A 22,767-nucleotide genomic window follows, 5' to 3' on the forward strand; every position below is an offset into this window, starting at 1 on the left:
AATGCATAATCTTAAAAGATGTCTTATAAAGTAATGATTAATGAAGGTTTTAGCTTGAAAGGGTAGACCTGGTTATCAACTATAGACAGAAATTCTAGCGTTGTCCTTTCAGTAGCATCAACCAAAGGATAGATCCATGGATCCACAGTCTTAATAATAAACCCCACAAGGAAAGGCAAATAATTGATCTTGTCAAAGCAAGAGTTTGTGAATCTTATTAGAAATGATGTAGCCCCTCCAAATAGGACTTTTTCTTCATCTTCAATGTAATCAGTCTACCATGACTAACATCAGATTTTCATTTGCCCTCCCAATTCTCTAATAGAGCTTACTGTCATTTGATCATGTGCAGTAATCACATATAATAACCGGGGCTTGCTCAGAGACTAGCAAACGTAGGCAAGCAAAGGTTAAAACAATGAGAACAATATGAAGATAGCACTGTAGGGAGCAGTCTACAAATTGGGGGAAGCCTCATATTGCCAATTGTGAAGAGCAATTTGTCAGCAGGACGCCATTCCTTGCTGCTCAAGGCACAATTCTCCATACTTGTTGCAGGACGACTCTCACTGCAAATGGTCTCAAACTCGACCCCTCCATGCATGTGACATTGCCCGTGCTGTTAGTGTTGAGCCCCATCACAACACCCTTGACATTACCAAGCCAAGCTTTTCGTAGTGTCACTTGAAGATGGCACCTCAGAGCTCCCCTCTCGATTCCTCCCCTCTCGATTCCTCACATGCAAGTCATCAAAACTGCTTCTCCTAAAAAATTTGCACATCGGACATTCCTTTGCAGCACCTTCTTCCAACATCAATGCCACTCAAGTGTGAGATGACGGTTTTGTTAGTACATAGAAAGTGGAGGAATCGAGGGTGACTATGTGGGGGCTTTCCAATGGCACAATGCAGCAGGGAGAGAGAGAGAGAGAGAGAGAGAGAGAGAGAGAGAGAGAGAGAGAGAGAGAGAGAGAGAGAGAGATGTCTCGCCATGCAATGTTCCAATTGGAGCTGCATGGAGCAGCAACCACGTAGGACTGGCTCCTAACTAGTTGTTGCCCATGCTTGGTTTGGGGCAATTGCAACACATGGCAAGGGAAGGAGTGTTTGCAATCGTGTCCCCCAAAAAATCACACCAAGTTTTTAAATTCCCTTTTTAAATTAAAATTCCCAGTCAATTCCACTTGTCCTATTTTTCCTCAGCACGAAATTGATGTGACACACCTGCACTAAGGTTGGGGCACCCAAATTTTTGATGTGAAGGGGCCAATGGTGTGTAAAAAGTTAAGTGTTCCACCATTGGCCCCTTTACCCTATTGTGGGATGTAACAACTTGCATGGATACCCATCAAGACGTAAATAGAGAAGAGTTTTTATTGAGTAGAAGAAAAAAATCGTACTTGGTGTAATCCACTCTTTCTTGCGCTCTTCGACACATTGAAAAACACGATTTGACCATACTTGGACTGCACGTGTCTTCGTAGTTAAATGTTTTCGATCGAAAAGTAACATCCTCTCACGCGTCCACGGACCTCTCGCTTTTCACAATAATAATCTGTCTATCGGAGACCGTTTAAAAAACTGTGTTGTAGGAGTATTTTAATGGAGATAATGTGTGGGTGACCCGAGGGAGAGAACCTTGAGAGAGGGAAGCTACTACCTACATACCCAAAAGCACACCGAGGATCAATTGAGTCAGTATCAGATCCAGCAACGTGGTTAAGGAAACAATTTCTGATCATTTCCACTAGCATTTGCTTGCCAAAGGGACGATGTTATGTGATAAATCTTAGAGAGAGTGGAAGAAAGCTTGAGCAATGGCGGAGAGAAGATGCATTGCCATCCATCCGTCTCCTCCCGTGCTAGAAGCAGTTTCGTGAGGAGCAGCAGCATTTCGCCGTAGCTTTACTCCTGTCAGGCTGTGTTCGTCAGGACCGCAGCGTACTAGTGTCAAAACGGGCTAATTCTTATTATTTTCAAACAGAAAAGTACATCTGGAATAAGCGTTCAGTACATCATGCTGCATTCGGGGATACATAATCAGTGCTCAGCTTGTGTAATTTTCAAATAGATATTGCTCACTTTGCAGTTGTCCTTTCACTGGCATGATTCTGCTCACTTTCCAGTTGTCCTTCCACTGGCATAATCATGCCTTCAAATAAGTACATATAGTTGCATTCAAGCCTATCAGCAAGAACTGGTGACGCTCTCAGGTTGAGGGATGAATTTAGGCCTGTCTAGGGTACGTCGAAGCAGAAATGTCAGTGACAAAGTGAATAAACCTAAACAAATTATGACAAGCCAAGCCATGAATTGATGAAAGTGGAAAGCTGCAGCCACGGAGAAGGACCACATTAGACCTCCCAAAGCCGGCCCCACAGCCCGGAAAAGGCTACAAAAGCCATGGCTTAGGCCTGTCACAGCCCCCATGTTCTCATCGGAGGCCGAGTTTGAGATGAGGATCAGCACGCTAGTGAAGGCATTGCAATCGGCCACACTTTTACTGGCCATGGCGACAAACAGGAATGCAGTCTTGAGAAATGTGATGCTTGGTAACAAGGATGTAGCTGGGAACATGATGCAGGTAGGAACTGTTGCAAGGAGTCCGATTCGAAACAAGTGCAGAGGGCCACACCATGCAACGACCTTAGGATATATGACCAATGTGTATATAAATAGTATAACTCCTCCCTCCCCAAGTATCAAGCCCAATGTGGAAGAATTCATTCCAAGTCCACCAAGCTCCTTGGAAGCTGCTCCAAACAATGGAAATAGCTCATCTGTTGACATCAAAATAAATTGTAGGTCAGCTTGACATGCAAAAAAAAGTGGATTTTACAAGGCAGTTTGATACCCTTTCAAGGTGTGGTACAAGTTGCTATCAGACCTGTGATGATGAATATTAAGCCTGTCATTGAGTAGCACAATGTTGTAATGAGAACATCGGGGTCTCTAAAGATGGATTTTGGCTTTTTGTCAGCTGCTTTGGTGTGTCTCAACTTTTCCTTCCCCTCTTGCATGTCTAATGCATTGATATGATTCTCATGTTTTTTGTTTTCAACTGCCATTGAAGCAGTTTCTATAATCATGATAGCTTTATCATCTACATCCAAAGTGTGACCCATCTGAACAATTCCTTGTCCAGGAGATGGCGAGTCTTGATTGACTTGGCTTTGCAATGGCAGCATTTCTGCACATTTGCAGTTAGTTTTGTTGCTGATCGCTTTCTTTCTCTGTGGGCTTGTCTCAATCAACTGAAGTGATGCTAATGCAGATGATGAGCAAAAGAGGAAAGCAGCAATGCAGGGGAGTAGAAAAGGGTATTCAAGGAGAAAAGGTGAACATTGTTTGATCTTGTACTGCTTGCAAGGTTGTGCAAGGAGGCCAGCTAAAACAGGTCCAATTATTGAACCAATCCCCCATGCAAGGTTGAAAACTGCAAAACCTTTTGCACGATTTGGCCTGTCCAAATGGATAGAGGTCAATCCTTTAGTTTCCAAGAATGAACGAAAATTCAAGTTTCAAGTTTTTGCATGCGCAAAAGAGGGTATACCCATCACACAGCTCACTGAGTATTGATTTTGTTAATGTGACAGATCCATTAAGAAGCCCAGCACTGAAACGCACAACACATGCAGCAGGGTATGTCTTGCAAAGCCCGAGAAGTATTGAACAAACTGCTGCTACAACATTCCCAAATATGAGCCAGGTCTGAAAATTACAAAAATTTCCAGGGAGCTTAGAAGGTTGCGAGGCATTGATTCTGTTAATTTACATAATGGCTTTTGCATTTAAGCTATTATCATGTTACCTTTCTTCCAGTGCGGTCGGATATCTTTCCCCAAAAGAAAGATGAGCAAAATTGTGCTAGTGGAACTAGTGAGGCCTGTGAACAGAACAACTTTTAGTAAGGCAAATCTTGTTTTGTATTTGATGTACTTTTTGGCTTCAACCCAGCTCTTGCTTACAATCACAGTGACATGATTCTTGTGATAAAGCTTATATACTAACCAGAAAACCTGCATATTTTCCTGTTTGTTTTGCAGGCACTCCATACTTTTGGACCATGAACACCAGCTGGAAACCATACAATATTTCATAAAGATGTTAACTCAGAGCACCAGAAACTGCTTGGTTTTTTCATACAACTGTAATAGTCATGCGTCCAGACACTGACATGGACTAGATAGTGACAATAAAAACTGCTGCCAGGAGCTGGAGAGGTTAAAAAAGGTTATAGAACTGCTACAAAGTTGTTGAACAGTGAAAGGGAATGTTCGAAGTGAAACCATGCTCAATTCTATTGGTACTGGATGAAGATGAATGTCAAAAGCTAAGCTTATTGCTGAATTCTGTAAATGAACTGTAGCACATTGCAAGAAGTAATATGATTGTGTTTTGAATCATGTGTTTAGAGTGCTCTTTTACAGATGAACCAGATATCCTGTGCATTTGTGTGAAGTTTGAACATGTGCTTAAATCAAATCACACCTTTGTGGGACCCTGAGGTAGGTACAAACAAAGAGATTATCTCATCAATATTTGGATTCTTACATTGTTACATTAGAGAATAGAATTTCAGACAGTCCTACAACAATTAGTTTCTTTCTATCCTTAGGAGTTAAAATCAACTGTCTTTGTCATAGTCTGGCATTAATAGCTTTTCAGCATAGTTTCCAGAAACGGCGTTTCTGGTGCCCAGAAACGGAAACGGGACGGCCGTTTCTGGCCATTTCCGTTTCTGGGAAACGGCGTTTCTGCTAGACAGGGGATGGGCAGGGTAAAACCCCCAAAACAGGCTGTGTTTCTTAGTCGCCTGCATATTTCATCTCTCCCCCTGCTCGTTGTGGACTCTCCTCCTGCTACACCTGCTCGAACTGAAGCAATTGTGCCTGAACTACTGCACATCAGCTCGTGGCCACTTAGTAATGCTGAAAGCTCTCTTCTCGAAAGGTCACCTTCAGCTGTGAGCATCCAGCTTGTTTTCCTGTATATTTCAGACTTGAATGTCTACAATTTCCAGCTAAGATATATGAAATTTTTTGTCCTGCCAGTTGTGTGTGCACTATTTCAGCCTTGTGTGTCATTTGTTTGTGAACATTCAGCCTATTTCATGCAGATTTCAGACCTGAATGTCTGCAATAATCAATTTTTAGCCAAGAAATATGAAATTTTTTGTCCTGCCAGTTGTGTGCACACTATTTCAGCCTTGTGTCATTTGTTTGTGAACATTCAGCCTGTTTCATGCAGATTTCAGACCTGAATGTGTGCAATAATCAATTTTCAGTCAAGATATATGAAAATTTTTGTCCTGCCAGTTGTGTGCACACATTTCAGCCTTATGTGTCATTTCTTTGTGAACATTCAGTCTGTTTTCATAGCACATGTAGATTTGAGAACTGAATTTTTGCAATTTTCAACCAAGATATGAGAAAATTTTTGTCTTGCCAGCCATGTGCACATTATTTCAGCCTTATATGTTATTTGTTTGATGTTTGGACAGCTTGCAGCCAAGAAAATATTATGGCTCCTGATCCTAATTGGCGCCATGTTACTCTCATAACCTCATATGAGGGGTCAGGTGGATCTAAAAAGTGAAAATGTATTTATTGTGGCATGCTGAAAACAGGGAGTGTTACTAGGGTCAAAGACCATCTTGCTCATGTGCCAAGAAGAGACATAGCTCCATGTGCAAATGTGCCAAGAGACGTAAAGCTTTCTCTTGATTTATGGAGGAGGCAATGGCTTGGTCTTCCGATAGTTGGTGCAGAACAGGACCAAGACTTAGCCACAGCTCAGCAACATGAGGGTAGCACAAGTGTGGTTGGACTGTCAAAGAGAAGTAGGGCTGCATCAAATCCTGCTGCAAGTGCATCCGCTTCAGCCTCGGTCTTTGATTCATGTGCGACGAGGACTCCTTTGCCTCAACCTGATGTTTCAAGTGCTCCTAGAGGTTCATTACAGAGGGTTAGCATACATGCTGCTATGCAAAAGCAAGCCATAGCTGAGGCAACTCGAGAGTTGATGAGATTGTTCATTAGATGTGCTATTGCCTTCCATGTGGCTAAAACAAAGCAATGGAGGTGAACCATAAAAGCCATTAGCCGCATTGGATGTGAATGGGAGGGCCCATCCTCAGAGGCACTATGCATACGGAAGCTCAAGAAGGAAAAGGCATGCATTGAGGTTCAATTAGAGCCATTGAAAAATGCATGGAAGAAGTATGGGTGCACCATTTTGTGTGATGGATGGTCTGATGCCCGTAGGAGAAATGTATATAATGTCATGGTCTCATGCTGTAAGGGCACTATGTTTGTGAAGGCGATTGATGCCTCTTTGCCAAGCCTTGTAGTGACATGTGCATTTATATAGTTGCATTTGCGAGATGTCATCTTGAAAATCGGACCTGAATATGTTGTGCAGGTTGTGACCGATAATGGAAGCAATTGTGTCTCCATGGGCAGCATGTTAGAGGAGGAGTTTCCAAGCATTGTATGGACACCATGTGCTTCTTATTCTATTGATCTTTTGATTGAAGATATAGGCAAAATTCAATGGATTGAGGCCATATTCAGCACGGTCACAAGTATAGTCAATTTTGTGAGGAGGAGGCCCAAGTTTCTTACCATATTTCGCTCATTTAGCCACCTTGAGCTCTTAAAACCCTCCATCACCAGATTTAGCTACATCTTTATTGTGCTTAAGAGATTGGTGCACGTTCACAAGGAGTTGGTGTGCACTATATGGTCTGATGAGTTCATGCAGTGGGATGAGTATGATTATCCAAAGACCATGACATTTCAGTGCAATGTCATGAATGATACTTGATGGAAAGATGTGGACGCTATGGTGAAAACTTTGAATCCTATCTACACAGTGCTACGCATTATCGATATGGAGGCTAGCACTATGGGTCTTCTTTATGAGCATATGGATAAGATAGGAGAGGCTCTAAAAAAAAAATAACTTTTTGCCCTCGTACAAGTAAGTAACTCTTGAGTCTTTATTTTACAAATTGATATTATATGTGTGAATTTTGAAATTTGAATAACTATTCTTGAGATTTGAATTGACATTTCTTCAATGTTGACATCTTTGCTCAAATCGTAGCTGTGTGGAAGAGGAGATGGAATTGGTTTCATAGACCAATTCATACAATGGCCCATGTCTTGCATCCTCTTTGGTGAGATGATGAGTAGAGTGAGTGTGAGGAGCTAGAGGAGGGATTCATGGAGTATATGACAAAGGTGACAGGTGGTGATGTGTCAATGCTTCAAAGGATTGAAGATGATCTTTTGATATTCCGCGATGAGAGCTTGTATTTTGGTAGAGAGACTACGAAGTTGAGAGAGACTCAACTTCAGCCTGCTGTCTCATGGTGGAAAAAATATGGAAATTGTGCGCTCACATTGGTAATTTACAACCCCAAGATTTCTTTTAATAATTATACATAATCACATGTTTGTAATTTATTATCACTGGCATTCATTGCATAGTTTGATTCTTGAAAGTTGAATCTTAGATTCTTATGGCTCCGTTTATATTTCTATTTGAATGATAATTTATAGAAACACATTGCTATACAGGTTCTCTTACAAGATTGTAGCTCAGGCCCTTGTGAGAGAAATTGGAGTACTTGGGCCCTTTTGCATATAAAGAAAAGGAATAAACTTACCACTGGTCAGTTAGAGAGGTTGGTCTTTTGCCATTGCAACCTCCAACTACTTGAGAAAAACGATATTCATCTTAAGCCTGCGCAGGTGATTATATTTATATTTTGCTAATAGCTTATGGTCTTTGAAGTTTGACTCTTGAATGCCAATTTTAGAATCTAAAGATGATAACTTTTTAAAATCTCTATCACAGGTAAATATTGACAAGATCGACATAGAGAAGGTGAGGTTCGTTCCAGACATCACTCTAGAGGAGCGGGATATATATACCATACTCTACCAGGAGATGATAGTCTCGAGCCATACCACGCGCAGCAGGACTGCTTCACAACGTCAGAGAGCCATAGATGGAGCTAGCACTTCAGCTGTTCTAGTAGATTCAAGGGCTTCTTATAGTTCTGGCTCATCAGCTGATGTGGATAGCGATGAGCTAGAGGAGGATTAGGATGACAGTACCTCTATTGGCTTAGATGATGTTGCTACAGATGCTTGAGCCTTGAGCCTTGATTTTATCGTTGATGTTGAGCATTGTTGACAGTTGTCAGCTGCTTATGTTTTTTCTCATGGCTGGCCAGTGGCCGTTGTTTGAACTTTGAAGTTATTAGTTCTTTGAGATCTCATAGATCTATTATCTTACTTTGATATTTGACTCTTGAGACATGTCATGACTGACATGATACATCATATGATTATTGCTATAGCTTGTAGTCTTGACTCTTGAGTCTTTAAATTGACTTTTGTTGATGTTAGGTATATCTAGATTCTAGACTCTAGGTTGTCTTCTTTTGAAATTTAAATGATGAATGATGAATCTTGATATATCATGTATCTACTTAGTACTATGATCTGTCACCAGTGACTACTCGTATTATCATGAGTGATGAGTGATGAGTCTCATGAATGATGAACTTGACTTTTAACTTTTAAGTTCTGATCATGATTCTTGGATGACAGATGTTATGATGTTAGTATGTTACACTTTTGTTTCTAAATATTGTAAGTTATTTTGGGTGATTTAAGATTTCTTCAATCTTGTGATTTGCAGCTTGCAAAATTGATGACTATGTGAAATTGCTGCGCAATGTGATTTGTGAAATTTAAATCATGGATCTTAGAAGTTGGATTCTTATGCTAAAAGTTAAGATTGTTCAGTCACCAGTGACTCTAGTCTCTAGTATACTTAGTATGTGTATATATATATGTATATTTAATCATAATTTATTGGTTTCTTTGAAACGCCGTTTCCACCAAAATTTCAAATGGCCCAAACTCCGAAACTCTATTTCTTCCAGTTTTCGAAACTCCCGTTTCTGAAACGCATGGAAACTATGCTTTTTAGGAAAATTGCAGTTCTTTACAGAATTCGGCAAAAGGAATAATAGCTGAATGATTTTTGATATTTCCCAGCATTGGAACAATCTTCTGTCCGTTGAAACAATCTCTTGTCTGAACCTGCATATTTGGAATTGCATAGACTTTAGGTGCTTTTGATTATGTGATTGATTCCTTGGAGATTTAAAAGCCAGATGTCTTTCTTCCCACATTGGGAATGTGTCTCTTCTTTATTGGACTTCATTTGTTGGGGTATAAGGATGTATTGAAATGTTAGGCTTATTCTTCTTTGATACCAAAGAAGGCCTTCTTATTGTGGAAATCATTCTTAGCTTTGTTTTTAAAGTCAAGCTTCAGTTCCTTCTTCCTTGGTCACCAACCAGTGTTCTTTTAAGTCATCCATCTTGTGTTTGGAAATTCATAGTTGAGTGTAATGCAACTTATGATTTTGGCAGAAATTAATAGGTTGCTGGATCCATGGACTCTTCAAGATGTAGGAGGTGAGATACCATGAGTGGGAGTAAGTCTTTGGTTAAATCTAGAATGGAACTTGACTTCTTTGCACTTGAGCAAACTCAAACATGTATGTTTGGAACTTTCAAAAAATACTTCCTAAATGTTGTTGTTGTACAACTTAGCATTCTAATTCTCTTTCTATCTAAATCAGTGGTATTCTTTGATTGCTTGGTATATCCATGAAAGAAACAACTGTATGAGCATTGATCTGAATACTTTCCAGGTATTTAGACTTTGATTAGCCAATCACTTACATCTCAAAATCATTAGTGTACTGTTTTGGGCAAAAAGCAAGCTCAAGCTGCCTAGTATAAGTGAAAGCTTTGTCACTATCCATGATGTCAGCATAGTAAGCAAGCTTTTGTCAGAATGTGTGCTTGTGGAAGCTTGTGTGATGGGAAGCTCAAGCTGAAGGAAATGATGATGATGAGTCAATCTGCATACATGAATTGTGAGAGGGGAGGGAACCAAGGATGAGGCCACTAGTGAGAGAGGAAACTTGGTCAAGAGGGACAAAATGGCCAAATAACAATGGGGTTACAGCTGCCTACAGGTTGGCATACATGTGTATGAGACAAAAAGCCTAGGGAGGTCCAAAGTGGCCAAGCCAAAATATGTTCTAAACCCTAAAAGTGACTAAGCTCATAGTTTTCCTCATTGACATAGTATAGGGTTCACAAGCATGAGACGACTGTCCAGGATGTACATGTTAACGCCCCATCTTGGATGTGGCACAAAGGCCTAAACCTGGAGTAGAAGCTGGAAAGGAGATTCCATAGGGAAAGGTACTCTACGCCCGTAGAAGTCCTTGAAGGCCGCCTCTATAATAGTCTATGACTTTATCAAGTAAGTTTTCAAGAAACAATACTTATTTGAGAACAAGTCATGTAGAAGTCTTGATATAAGGTCTCATAAGTAGAGATGTGAAGCTGATGACCTCTTCCATGTTTCATTAAAGGACAATGGCCTTCACGAAAGCTTTAGAAAGAAATTCCCATAGCAGAAATTTGGAGAGAAAAAATATGTGTCAAAGATAATATCCCCTTGTAAAAAAAAGGACTAAGAAACTAGAGAGAGAGTAGGGTTTGCAGGGAGAAACATAGTGTGTGTATGGCAAACATCGAGAGAGAAGAGAAGTTCAGAAATACAAGAATGTGATGATGCATTGAATCATGCTATGAGAAGAAAAGTTGGTATAGCAGAGCTGATGCTCAAAAGATGATTGCGTTGTCCTGTCTAACTTAGGTGCAACACTTGTGGCGAATTTGCACAGAGAAGGGAGCAAAACACAATCCTTCGGGTAGTGGGCTATCGAAGCAATCATTGGAAGATGAAGGACAGTTGTTGAGGGAGCGAACTGTAGTCCTTTGATGCTGTTAGAGATGAGGAAGGTGATCACCAAACTATTGAGGGAGTGGGCTCAATCCTTAGATATCGCGGAGATGACTTGGGCAACAAAGTTCAAACGCAAATACTAGTGTATCAAAGCTGTGAAATGTAGGAAAAGTAGTCTAGATGTTGACGCTAGGTACAAGATGATGACGCCAGATGATGGAGGATCTCCTAGGCTGCAAGATGTAAATGCTTGGGTGATGATGCACTAGGGGTGAGTAGGTTGACGTATGATGATGGAGATGTTGTTGTTGGGTGGAGAGTGCTGACGCCAGGTGGAGAAGTCCCAAACGTAGGCAGTGCGATGGCCACTAGGTGGAAGAGGATGTGACAGTTGTGTAGGATTGACGATGCCAAGATGTGGGGAAGTTCCAAAACACAAAACATGTTGATGGAATAAGGTACTTGAAGTAGAGAGTGAAGAAGGTGGAAGGTAGCCATGAGCCATGAACGCAATGTCCATCGGAAGGGGTGTGAGGGCAGTGGAAGGATTGGAGAGAGAAGGGAAGGGTGTCTAATGACGCAGGAAGAGGGGTGAAGAATGACCGAAGTGGATCAAGAATGAATGAATTGACGGCCTATTTATAGACATGAGCTGTCTAGGGTGGCACACCATTGTGTGGATGCCCATTGATGAAATGACCTTAATGTGGACACTAGCCCTTTTTGGGGCTGTTATTGTGAAACTCTAACCTGAAGTGTATAAATTGAAGAAGTGGTTTCTCAATACGCCCTCTCACGCCCAAAAAGGGACGAAGAAAGAGGAGTGAATAGAGATACGAAGAAGGAGTAGAGGATCTTGGAGATCCAATATTTTCACCTTAAAGGTAGCATGTAATAAGAAACGGTAGATTGGATGAATTGTAGAACTTGACTCTACCTCGAGAGAGAAGCCACTAGCTTTTGTAACTCCATGCTAGAAGGAGGCCTCATCACCAAGTCATAGTTGAACCTCCAAGGGCTTGAACTAGGTGGTTTTTGAAGATCCTGTGTATCAATAGGAGAAATGACTACTTGAACACAACCATCTGCAAAGAGTAAATGGTGAGTGAAGAACTTTATGATAAGTAGGTGCCCCCTCTGAGAATGGAGATGTAGGGAGCTCCTCGGAAGCTGAAGAAGAAGTAGGAGCCCCCTTGGAGAGCAAAGAGTGTACATCCCCCTCTGAATCTCCCTCTGCAAGAGAGAGGGAATCTAAAAATTCATGGATCATGGACTTTGGATCATGTGACGATGAAGAAAGTGCCGTCGGTCATGCCGAAGAAGGTACCTAGGGTATCGAAGATATTGAGGAAGTGCTAAAGGTGGCCTCTCGAACTAGAGTAGTCAAGGGCAGGGAAAGGTAAGGCTCATGTTGAGCCAAGGGAGGGCAATTGCCAATGATTCTTAATGGAGAGGACTATGGAGTTGAAGTAATGGAAGTTGTTGAACAACCACTGTCTCTCAACAGAGTGGACTCCCAAGGGGATGGTATCCAACAATCACTCTCTCTCGATCAAGTAGATTGTAGAACTTTGGGTCATAGAGGTAGCATTTCTCAAACCCTAGAAGAAGTAGAAGCAACCTTTGTAACACATTGCGGCAATCGCGAGGAGGCCATGATGCCTAACAATCCTCCCTTTGCTCGATGGGGCTTAGTGCGCATCGGATGTGTCTTATTGCCTTGAGCATAAAAATTTGAAAGCTGGTGGAGAATTAACTCTATAGCCTAGGAGGAGGAGGTGGCGCAACAAGTGCCTAGGGGAAGACGCATATACTCCGATGGTGTAGGAAGCAAAGGTCCAAGTCGGCAAGCATCGGTGGGAGGTTCGGTGATGCCGGAAAAGGAGCATCTAGTGGTTTGTCCATCTATCTATGGAGAAGTCATAGCATCGGAGTGTCAACTTGTAAAGGGGAGGGAGGGAGGGAGGGAGAGGCAGAGAAGGGTATCTCTATCTCCTAGTGATGCAGCGGAAGGGGGAAAATTAGTGGATGATGCTGAAGCTGCAACTTGTCTTTACCTTTTGTGATACGGAGGATCTTCGTGGCTCACTAAGTGCCTGTGGCTCTGATACCATGTCAAAAAAAAGACTGAAAGACTAGAGAGACAATAGGATTTGCAGGGAGAAACACAGTGTGTACGGCAAACATTGAGAGAGGAGAGAAACTCAGAAACATAAGAACACGATATTGTAATGATTCACTAAATCATGCTATGAGAAGAAAAGCTCATACAACGGAGCTGAAGCTCAGAAGATGACTGCACTATCCTATCTATCTTAGGTGGCAGTACCTGTGGGAAATCTACATAGTGAAGGGAGTGAAACAGTCCTCCGGGCAGTGGGATATCGAAGTATTCACTAGAAGGTGAAGGATAGCTATTGAGGGAGCAAATTGCAGTCCTTTGATGCCATCGAAGATGAGGAAGATGCCCACCAGTTGTCGAGGGAGCGAATCGTAGTTCTTAGATACTGGGGAGATGACTTGGGCAGCAAACGCAAATCTCAAAGTGTGTCGGAGCTTTCAAACGCAGGGAAAGCAGCCTAGATGTTGACTCGAGGTATAAGACGATGATGCTAGATGATGGAGGATCTCCCAAGCTACAAAACACAAATACTTGGGTGGTGATGAGTTGATGCCAATGGTGAGAAGGCTTACGCTTGATGATAAGGGTGTTGTCGCTAGGTGGATGAAGAATGAATGAAGTGATGGCCTATTTATAGGCTAAGCTGTCTAGGGTGGCACACCATTGTGTGGATGCAAGCTGTCTAGGGTGGCACACCATTGTGTGGATGCCCACTGATGAAATCACCAAAATGTGGACATGAGTACTTTTTGGGGTTGTTAATGTGCAACTGTAACTGAAGTGTGCAAACTAAAGAAGTGGTTTCTCAACAGCCCCCCTCTTAGGCCCAAAAAAGGGACGAAGAAAGAGCAAAGAGATATAGGAAGGGGGAGAGGATCCCGAAGATCGAAGATTTCCACCTTAAAGGTAACATGCAGTAAGGAATAGTAGACAAGATGAATTATAGAACTTGATTCCACCTCGGGAGAGAAGCCACTAGCTTCGTAATTCCATGCTGGAAGGAATTCAAAGGCCTTGTCACAAGTCATAGTTGAACCTCCAAGGGCTTGATCTAGGTGGTTTGTGAAGATCTTGTGTATCAATAGGAGAAATGATTGCTTGAAGATAGCCATCTGCAGAGAGTAAATGGTGAGTGAATAACTTCATGATGAGTAGGTGCCCCTTCTGAGAGTGGAGATGTAGGGAGCCCCTATGAAGCCAAAGAAGTAGGAGCCCCCTTGAAGGGCAAAGAGTGTACATTCCCCTTTGAATCCCCCTTTGCAAGAGAGGGAATCTAAAAACTCATGGATCATGGACTCTGGATCATGTGACGATGAAGGAAGTGCCTCCGGTCGTACCGAAGAAGATACCTAGTATTGTGGAGCCGAAGTAATGGAAGGTGTCTAACAACCATTCTCTCTTGAAGGAGCGGACTGTTGAGGGGACGGTATTCAACAAGCACAATCTTTAGATGGAGTGGAATGTAGAACTGTGGGTTGTAGAGGTGGTATTCTTGCAACCCTAGAAGAAGTAGAAGCAATCTCCATAGTGCATTACAACGGTCCGTGAGGAGGCAATGGCACCTAATGATTCTCCTTTTGCTAGATAGGGCTTAGTGCGCATCGATGTGTCTTATTGCCTTGAGCCTATAACTTTGGAAACCGGTGTGGAATTAACTCTATGGCCTAGAAGGTGAAGGTGGCACAATGAGTGTCTGGGGGTAGACGCATATATCTAGTGGTGTAGGGAGCAAAGTTCCAGGTTGGCAAGCATCAGTGGGAGGTTCTGCGATGCTGGAAGAGGAGCACCCAGTGGTTTTTCCATCTACCTGTGGAGAAGTCACAGCATCAGAGTGTCAACCTATAAAAGGGAGGGAGGGAAGGAGAGGAAGAGAGGGCATCTCTATCTCCTAGTGATGCAATGGATGAGGGGAAATCAATAGATGATGTCGAAGCTACAACTTGCCTTTGCCTTCTATGATGCAGAGGATCTTCGTGGCTCATTGAGCACCTTTGGCTCTGATACCATGTCAAAAAAAAGATTAAGAGACCAGAGAGATAGTAGAGTTTGTGGGGAGAAACACAGAGTGTGTATGGCAAACACCAATAGAGAAGAGAAACTCAGAAACACAAGAACACAGTGATGATGCATTGAATCATGCTATGAGAAGAAAAGTTGATATAGTGGAGCCGATGCTCAGAGGATGACTGCACTGTCTTGTCTGACTTAGGCGGCAGCACCTGTGAAGAATTTGCACAGTGAAGGGAGCGAAACATAGTCCTCTGGGCAGTGGACTATCGAAGTAATCACTTGAAGGTGAAGGACAATTGTCGAGGGAGCAAATCATAGTCCTCTCCTATCGTCAGGGATGAATAAGATGATCACCAATTGTTGAGGGAGCGAACGCAGTCCTGGGATGTTAGGGAGATGACCTGGGCAGTAAACGTAAATCCTAGAGTGTGTGGGAGATATCAAACATAGGGATAGCAGCCCAGATGTTGATGCTAGGTACAAGATGATGATGCCAAATGATGGAGGATTTCCTAGGTTGCAAAGCACAAATACCTAGGTGGTGATCGGTTGATGCTAGGGGTGAGAAGGTTGACTCTTGATAATGAGAATGCTGTCGCCACATGGAGAGTGCTGATGCCAGGTGGAGAAGTCCCAAACGTAGGCAGCATGATGGCCGCCAAGTGGGAGAGGATGCCGCCAAGGCAGAGCCACGAACCACAATGTCTGCCGGAAGTGGAAGGGCTGGGGAGAGAAGGAAAGGGTGTTTGATGACGAAGGAAGAGGAGTGAAGAATGATTGAAGTGGATGAAGAATGAATGAAGTGACGGCCTATTTATAGGCATAAGCTGTCTATGGTGGTGCACCATTGTGTGGGCGCCCATTGACGAAATGACCAAAATGTGGGCACTAGCCCTTTTTGGGGCTGTCAGTGCAAAACCCCAAGTGAAGAAGTGGTTTCTCAACACCCCTCTCTCTAAAAGTACAAGAAGATGGAGCTCCATACCAAGGCAAAAGGAACAATTTTTAACAATGATGACGATGGAAAGATCTTGAGTTTAGCTATTTTGCAGACTCCTATAAGGGAGGAGGCCATACTCATCTTGGCACTCCTTAACATAGAGATGGGTGCTAACTAGGTTGAACAAACCTAGCCAATGAAAGACAGGGGTCCCCAACTGAAGATATCAACCACATGATAAAGGGGTATAAGTCTGGGTACACAAGGGTATATGAGAATTTGAGCTCGAGCAACTTAAGTGTGAACACAGGGCTAACAGAGAATGCACAGAGATGTTGATCAACACGGCTAACAAATGGAATGAAATGATGCACTTAATGAACAAGGAAGGAAATGAACACAAAGTATGGGGCCATTTGCAATGTAGTAAGAGCAGAAGCTGAGGCTCGATTTATAGGTGGAAGAGAAAACCTAACAAGCCTATGTCTCTCTAGTGGCGGGCTGAAGGGGAGTTGGAGTTGTTGAAGATGCCACAAACAGCAAGAGAGTGTATTGTGCTCAAACAGATCCCACCAGCTGCATTTTGATGATGAAACAACGGTGTGCTCCTCCTAGATAGCAGTTGGGGGCAGCAGGATGTGGTGCTTGAAGTAGGGCAGGTTCAGGAGCAACAAACTGATGACATGGCAGTAGCAAGAGCGATCGTTGGGCAGCAGACTGTCACATTTCAGCAGCAGAAAAGTGGACAGGAGTATGTGGAGTCTGGCAGCAAGGTCATGGTGGCTACAAAGCTGCGTTTTGACTTGTAGCACTCCTGCACAGCAGTCTAACATATCCAAGTGGATGGTAGTTTGCCTTGCAACAAAAGAGCAGTCTTCTATTGCAATACATTACCCTTCAAAAAAGTGCTGGCTTTGTGCACCTTGGAAGCCTCTGTAAAATTTCCACCAAAATAGGCTATGCCAAACTGCTGAATGAATGTCAAAGATTTCAGCCTATCCTGTGCACCATTAAATTTGGCTACCACTCCAACTTCCTTGTGATCCTTTGCCTTGTCTTTGGATTTAGATTATCATAAACATATGGCTGCAAACATGGTTGTCCTAGATGGTGCCAAGCTAGCATTTTCAACCACCATAGCAGGGTTTCTAGACCAGCCCCAATTCCTTGCACACCAAACAATTTGCGAGGCCTTCCATGTTTCCATACATTCTACTTTGCAACCTTGGCTGCATGCCAATGTCATGATACCCCAGGTTGCATACCCCCAGATATATTTTCCTTGCAACCTCGTGTAGTAGGCTAGAGCCTAGAGTCCAACATCGTAGTTTCCTAGCATTCCATTACCACCCGAAGCATCTCGCTGTAGCTTGGAAGACTCAACAACTGCTAAGTACTGTTGGCCGTCTTTGATGGCAGGAATCCTCACTTGGTGGCCTCTATGCCAGTTAGTTGATGGCAGATGCCCATGGCTGTAACCACAGTATGTTGTACACTAAATGCCTTGGTCAGCCATGAACCCTATATAAACTACAATAAAACATAAAAATTCACTTCTCTTTGTGCCCATCGCCTCCTCTGCCTTGTATACAAAGGTTTGGCCATAGCCTTGGAGTGACAGCTCCTTGGGCTGCCTCCATGCACCAAAGGATACACTCAACCAACCAAGTAATCATGAAGTTAATAGATAGCACAACTTGCACAAAATGAGTAGCGAGTAAATAGGAAAAATCACCTTTCTCATGACCTGTTTGCATGTCTTCCCCATGTCTACTCATGTTAGTAGTGTTGCATACCACCCTGTTTGGGAGTTGAGCAGACCCATCCAGAGTGGACCATATGTCCCATTTCTAGTGGTTTTGTGCACGCTGTGGTGGCATGTGGTAGAAAGCATGTTTAACCTACTGTGTATGTGAAATGCTGCCATAGATCTCTAACCTACTCACAGGTCATGGCACAAGCCATACAAACATAGAAAGAAACATAAAGAGAGGGAAATTGATGGATATTAGGCTCACCTCCCAGCCATAGGCCAGAACTGCCGAGCTTGGTTCCAACAGCATATCAGGACAAGTGCCCATTGCAAGAACTGATATCCTACTGCCTGCCACATCATCCTGTCACATTAGCAGCCATGTGAGATGCTGCCACATATGCATGCATCTGCTCGATTTTGAGAAGGGTTTGGTGCTATGCTGGTCATGTTCCATAGGTTGAAGGCTTGGAACTTCCATTGTTTTTCTTAAGAGCTGCTTGTTTGGAGTAGCTCCAGGGAGGAACACGAGGGATGTTTATAATGGCAGTTTTAGCTTTTGGCTCTGAATAACTTTTAGCTTAACAACAAAAAGAGTGAGATCTGTACAGTGGCCATTGCAGTTCCAGCTACTGCAGCATGGCTCTATCCTTGGAATGTGCATAACTCAAGCATGTTGTGGAGGCCTACAACATTATATGGCCGTTGGAAGAGCTCTATGCTCAACTGATGGATTGATTGACTGAAGTGAAAAAGGTGTGATTTGTGTGGAGTGCATTACTAGAGATGAGAGGATACCTTTTGTGGTGTCATTCTGATCTGTTCTTCCCACCCTGTGCTTGTTGCTTGATCTCAATGATCTTTCTGGGGTCATTTGTAATGCTAAGGATTCTCAGTTGACGAGCAGCTTTGTGGCAACATGGGCATCTGGTTCTCTATAAAAGCTGGAAGGGGTCAAGCCTTCAAGGTCAAACCTATTCATTTGACTCATGGCAGTGTGTATGCATTGTGCAAGTGCAGACATACTTGAAAGGGCAGGACTTCAGGAAGATGCAATTCAGCTTTGAAATGGAGTACTTGCCTAGCAAGAACAAGTTTTTAATGCATGTGTGCAGTGATTGGTACTTGTCCATGATGGAGACGTGTGAGAGTCATTTGGACTTCTAAGGAGATGTGTGAGAGTCATCCAGGCATCACAACAAATTGGATAATTGCAAGAAGGTTTTGAAGACAACGCTGGTTGTTGAATAGGCCTCTCTGATATATGTGATATGGAGAGGGTAGCTGTCTTTTGGTAGTCCACATTACTTCTTGGAGAGAGCTTACAGGAGCCCTTCTCAAGAGTAAGCACAACACTCTTCAAGTGATAGCTGGCATCATCATTTGGCATGCCACAAGTGCTGTTCAGAAAGGACTTCCGTTCCATGTATTCTTGTCCCTGGTGTATAATGTGAGTTGGATATGGTGGTAACTGTCCTGACATGTTGCTTATGTGAGTTCTGATCTCATGATCGGACTTTCCAGGTGGGTAGGAAAATGGATAAGGCTTATACATATTTTCGTATGAAATGGCCAGCCACGGCGAGGCTTCTCTTGTTTGTTGAGTTCCAATTTGAGTTTAGATATGGTGTAGTGTAATGTGTTGTGGAATCCTCATTTGTCTGCAATGAATGCATGCTCAATTTTTAGAGCAGGAAAGGGCTCAAGTTGCCGGCCCAGAGTCATGTTAAAAGTGAACAAGACTTCCTTGGTGGGTTTATGTGACAGATTTTTGTCTTTAGCTGTGTATATCTTATCTAATTTTGTTTCAATATTAGAGATGCATTTCTGCAGGCAGATCACATGATATTCTGGAATAGATTGGGCTTCATTCCTCATTGTATATGTGAGACAGTAGAATTATATGGAACTAGTGATTCACCGTTTGCTAATTGTGACACAGCATTTCCTACTTTGCTGAATTGTTGAAAATTTTGAGTTGGCAAACTAATTTTGAGCACGGACGTATTATAATGACTCTGCTACTGATATTCCACTTTATTTGCCACTTGGTTGCGTTCCTTAGATCTCTTATGCACTTATAGACTTGGTACTGTGATGTTACACGTGCTACTTCATGATGGCTTCTGTGCTATCATTTGGGCGGAGGATCATAATGCAGTTCTATGGCAAGAGGCATGGATGTATGTAGAGAAAACAAACATTGTCACTTTAAACTAGCAGTAGTAAGCTGAAGCTACCATGGGGAAGAGCATAGTTGTCTGGAAGCCTTGACTTGCATGTACAAACCTGGAAGTGTGAAACGGATAAGGATTAGCAATCATTTCATTCAAACTTCAAAATGCTAACTTGCTAAATTGCGAGTTTAATATGTGAAAGGACTATTGGAGGATCAAAGTCAGGTAATATACCATAGTAAGATCAGCTGTTTTCTGCAACCACAAAATATGGAAGAGTCAGAAACAGAACCTGACAAAATTAATAGCGGGTGTTGTTTTCAAGTTCAGTTTTCGTGAAAATTATTTCAGTTAGCTTTCACACTAGGATATTGTATGCAAATGACCTTAGTTGAGGACGAGACATTTTCACTTCGTCTTGTCCTTCTGCTCGGCTTGTTCTTACATGCAGTCTAGTTGAGGCTTGTCTCTCATCCAGTGAGTTTATGTCTTCTTGTCCTTCTGTTCCATTTCTTCTTACATGCAGTCTAGTTGAGGCTTGTTTCTCATCCTGTAACTTTATCTCTTCTTGTCCTTCTGTTCCATTTCTTCTTGCATGCAGTCTGGTTGAGGCTTGTTTCTCATCCAGTGAGTGTACGTCTTCTTGTCCTTCTGTTCCATTGCTTCTTGCATGCAGTCTCGTTGAGGCTTGTCTCTTATCCAGTAAGTTGTCTCTTTCATGCAAATCAGCCATAGTGTCCGTTATCTATGTACCACGAAGGTGCTCACCTGATCCAAAGTAAATGTTTAGACATCTGCCTTTTACATGCCATAGTTCAATGCTGACAGCTTTGCATTACAGACCGCTGTTAACATTGAACCTGCCTTCATGCTTACATGCGTTTTTCTGGTTAAATTTTCACATGAAGTCCTTGTATCAGCATTTGAATCTTCATCATGTTTTGGCAACTCTACGAGTTCGGCTATAATTTAGAAAAAAGGCTTGTTGGAAGCAAACCTGCAATTTTCTGGACCTTCATGCGGGGGTTAGATTCCTTACACCCGCCATTTGTCAGGATGGTGAACACAACTTGGAGGGGGGGCAATGGTGGTGATTTGGGGCTGGTACGTTACCTTCCAAACTTGATTGATGGGAAATTGAAATTGGACTTTATATTTGATGGTGGGCAAGACGATAGAATGTGCACGGTAGGGGTCAGAATTCAGAACTGATGGTCATGGGCAGGCCATGGTAGGCTCTAAGTGTTGATGTCTTCTTAGTTCTGTCATGTTGGATCATAGTGAATTTTGATGAGAGGATGTAGAAGTGGAGCAGCTCAGTGTTTCTGCCGATAAGTAGTTTAAGAAAGGCTCAGTTGGAGGAACAAAATCTTAGTGGGATGCTGATTCATTTCAATAAAGTCCATTTGAAGCACAAATGAGTGGCGAATGGCGTTTTAAAGAGGGATCGTCGATAATGCGCGAATAATTTTTAACAGTAGTAGCCTAACATTCACAGGATCCTTTTTGAAAGATGGGCATGTCAGGTATGGCATGTATGTGTGTGCGCGCGCGTGTACTTTTGATACATTTCTAGAGTAGATTCACATTAATGTAGAGCGAGGCAGGTTGATTAGTAAACTGTAACGGCCATGGTAGTCCTCACACACCCCCACCCCCCCCCGCCGCGTTCTCAAAGGTGTTAACAGTTACATGTGTCTATGCATTGATTTTGCATGATTGATATGTACACGTATCCACCCACAGCCCCTCAGGGGCTGGCAAAAAATACTATCGAGAGTATCATACGCAGGATGTGTTATGCCACGTTTTTGAGAGAGAGACAGACAGACAGAGCGAATCCAATGTTGCGCTGTAGCACAAGGCACGCATCTCTTGGTGCTCAAATCAGGAGGTTAGGAAGTCTGAGACAAAACGCCGAATAAAACTGTGAAAGCAAGAAGAATCCATTAGGAAGGTCTTTATAGCATCCACTAGTGCAAGTTGAAATGAGTAAAAGGCAACGGGCGCATTAACCCTGGCAAAGGCCAAGACTGTATATCTAAGGAAGCAAGCTCATGTGAATATTGTCCGCAACCAGGTAACAAATCTCATCCTTTAGAACACTTCGAAGTCTAGTGGGGACTCTTTCGTCCCGCCGCCGCCAGGGGGGTTTTTTGGCGGCGCCGTGGTGGTGGTCTGGAGTGGTTTGGTGGGAGCAAAGACGGGCTCACACTCTGGAGCCCACTAGAGTTTCATGAAAGCGTCAAAATTGTGTGAAATGAGAAAATACCTTCATGAAAATTCATAGTCTAGTTTTACATTTTTGAAAAACATGAAGAACAAATCGATTCAAATTTCCAAATTCCTCCTTGCTATGAAACAAGAAGGATCTATGTATGGTTCAACAATAAATATTTCGTGAACTCCAGGAAAGGGGGGTTGGGGTGGTTTATAGCAATGGGGTGGCCAGTTTTGTTGATGGGATGATTATAGTGGCTCACATTTTTGCATTAAAGTTTTGGCATTTCCAATTTGATGTTCAAAAATGGAGTCATGCGAAAGAAAAATTCTCATTGAAATTCCAAGTTTATGAAGAATATGCTTAGTTAACACACATGGTGCGAAGTTCTCTCTCTTTCCTACGTACTTGCTTTAAGTTTGTAGTCATATTGGATTGAAGACTCTTTTCTTTGAGTTTGTAGTAATACGACATAAGTTGATTCTTTAATGTTCAAACATACAGACTTTTTTCTCTCTCAAGTCAAATAGATTCGAATTATTGAACTAAATAGAGACTTTTTTTTCTCTCTAATCAAGTAGATTTGAATTATTGCACTACACAGAAAATTTGCTAATCACAATTCAAACTTGTATTTTGTGACCATGTTGTCATTCTGTCGAGACTCAAAAGAGTGACATCGCAGCGGA

General features: G+C 42.4%; 2 protein-coding genes and 1 pseudogene across 3 annotated transcripts; 2 read left to right on the top strand and 1 right to left on the bottom strand.

Annotated features, from left to right (window-relative positions):
• Window positions 1-1,947: 1,947 nt before the first annotated feature.
• On the bottom strand, window positions 1,948-21,481 carry LOC148027240 (putative peptide/nitrate transporter At3g43790). Its single transcript, XM_087691797.1, has 9 exons — window positions 20,855-21,481; window positions 20,244-20,625; window positions 20,092-20,112; window positions 19,921-19,969; window positions 4,011-4,076; window positions 3,811-3,885; window positions 3,553-3,710; window positions 2,887-3,461; window positions 1,948-2,779 (listed from the first exon to the last, which is right to left on the bottom strand). The coding sequence occupies exons 2-9, from the start codon at window positions 20,588-20,590 to the stop codon at window positions 2,187-2,189; spliced, it is 1,884 nt and encodes a 627-aa protein (XP_087547923.1). The 5' UTR covers window positions 20,591-20,625; window positions 20,855-21,481; the 3' UTR covers window positions 1,948-2,186.
• LOC148027241 (uncharacterized) lies at window positions 3,596-8,323 on the top strand. 2 transcript variants are annotated; one of them, XM_087691799.1, is made up of 5 exons: window positions 3,596-3,708; window positions 3,822-3,906; window positions 4,046-4,305; window positions 7,586-7,759; window positions 7,866-8,323. In XM_087691799.1, the coding sequence occupies exons 3-5, from the start codon at window positions 4,273-4,275 to the stop codon at window positions 8,115-8,117; spliced, it is 459 nt and encodes a 152-aa protein (XP_087547925.1). In that variant the 5' UTR covers window positions 3,596-3,708; window positions 3,822-3,906; window positions 4,046-4,272; the 3' UTR covers window positions 8,118-8,323. The 2 variants fall into 2 exon arrangements, with proteins under 2 accessions (XP_087547925.1, XP_087547924.1); XM_087691798.1 differs by lacking the exons at window positions 3,596-3,708; window positions 3,822-3,906; window positions 4,046-4,305 and adding exons at window positions 6,844-6,983; window positions 7,110-7,411 and having other exon boundaries at window positions 7,866-8,318.
• LOC148027242 (uncharacterized) lies at window positions 5,427-6,965 on the top strand (annotated as a pseudogene).
• Window positions 21,482-22,767: the final 1,286 nt, after the last annotated feature.

Source organism: Lygodium microphyllum, chromosome 13 (genome assembly GCF_053477565.2).
Source record: "Lygodium microphyllum isolate KBCC chromosome 13, Lygodium_microphyllum_v1.1.10, whole genome shotgun sequence".
NCBI lineage: Eukaryota > Viridiplantae > Streptophyta > Polypodiopsida > Schizaeales > Lygodiaceae > Lygodium > Lygodium microphyllum.

Coding starts and splice junctions, on each gene's coding strand:
- LOC148027240 (XM_087691797.1), bottom strand. CDS start 20,590: ATGGCTGATTTGCATGAAAGAGACAACTTACTGGATAAGAGACAAGCC. Junction 20,113..20,243: donor ATGTCTCGTCCTCAACTAAG/GTCATTTGCATA, acceptor TTGTGGTTGCAG/AAAACAGCTGATCTTACTAT. Junction 3,711..3,810: donor CCGACCGCACTGGAAGAAAG/GTAACATGATAA, acceptor TGTAATTTTCAG/ACCTGGCTCATATTTGGGAA.
- LOC148027241 (XM_087691798.1), top strand. CDS start 7,229: ATGGAGTATATGACAAAGGTGACAGGTGGTGATGTGTCAATGCTTCAA. Junction 7,412..7,585: donor GAAATTGTGCGCTCACATTG/GTAATTTACAAC, acceptor ATTGCTATACAG/GTTCTCTTACAAGATTGTAG. Junction 7,760..7,865: donor TTCATCTTAAGCCTGCGCAG/GTGATTATATTT, acceptor TCTCTATCACAG/GTAAATATTGACAAGATCGA.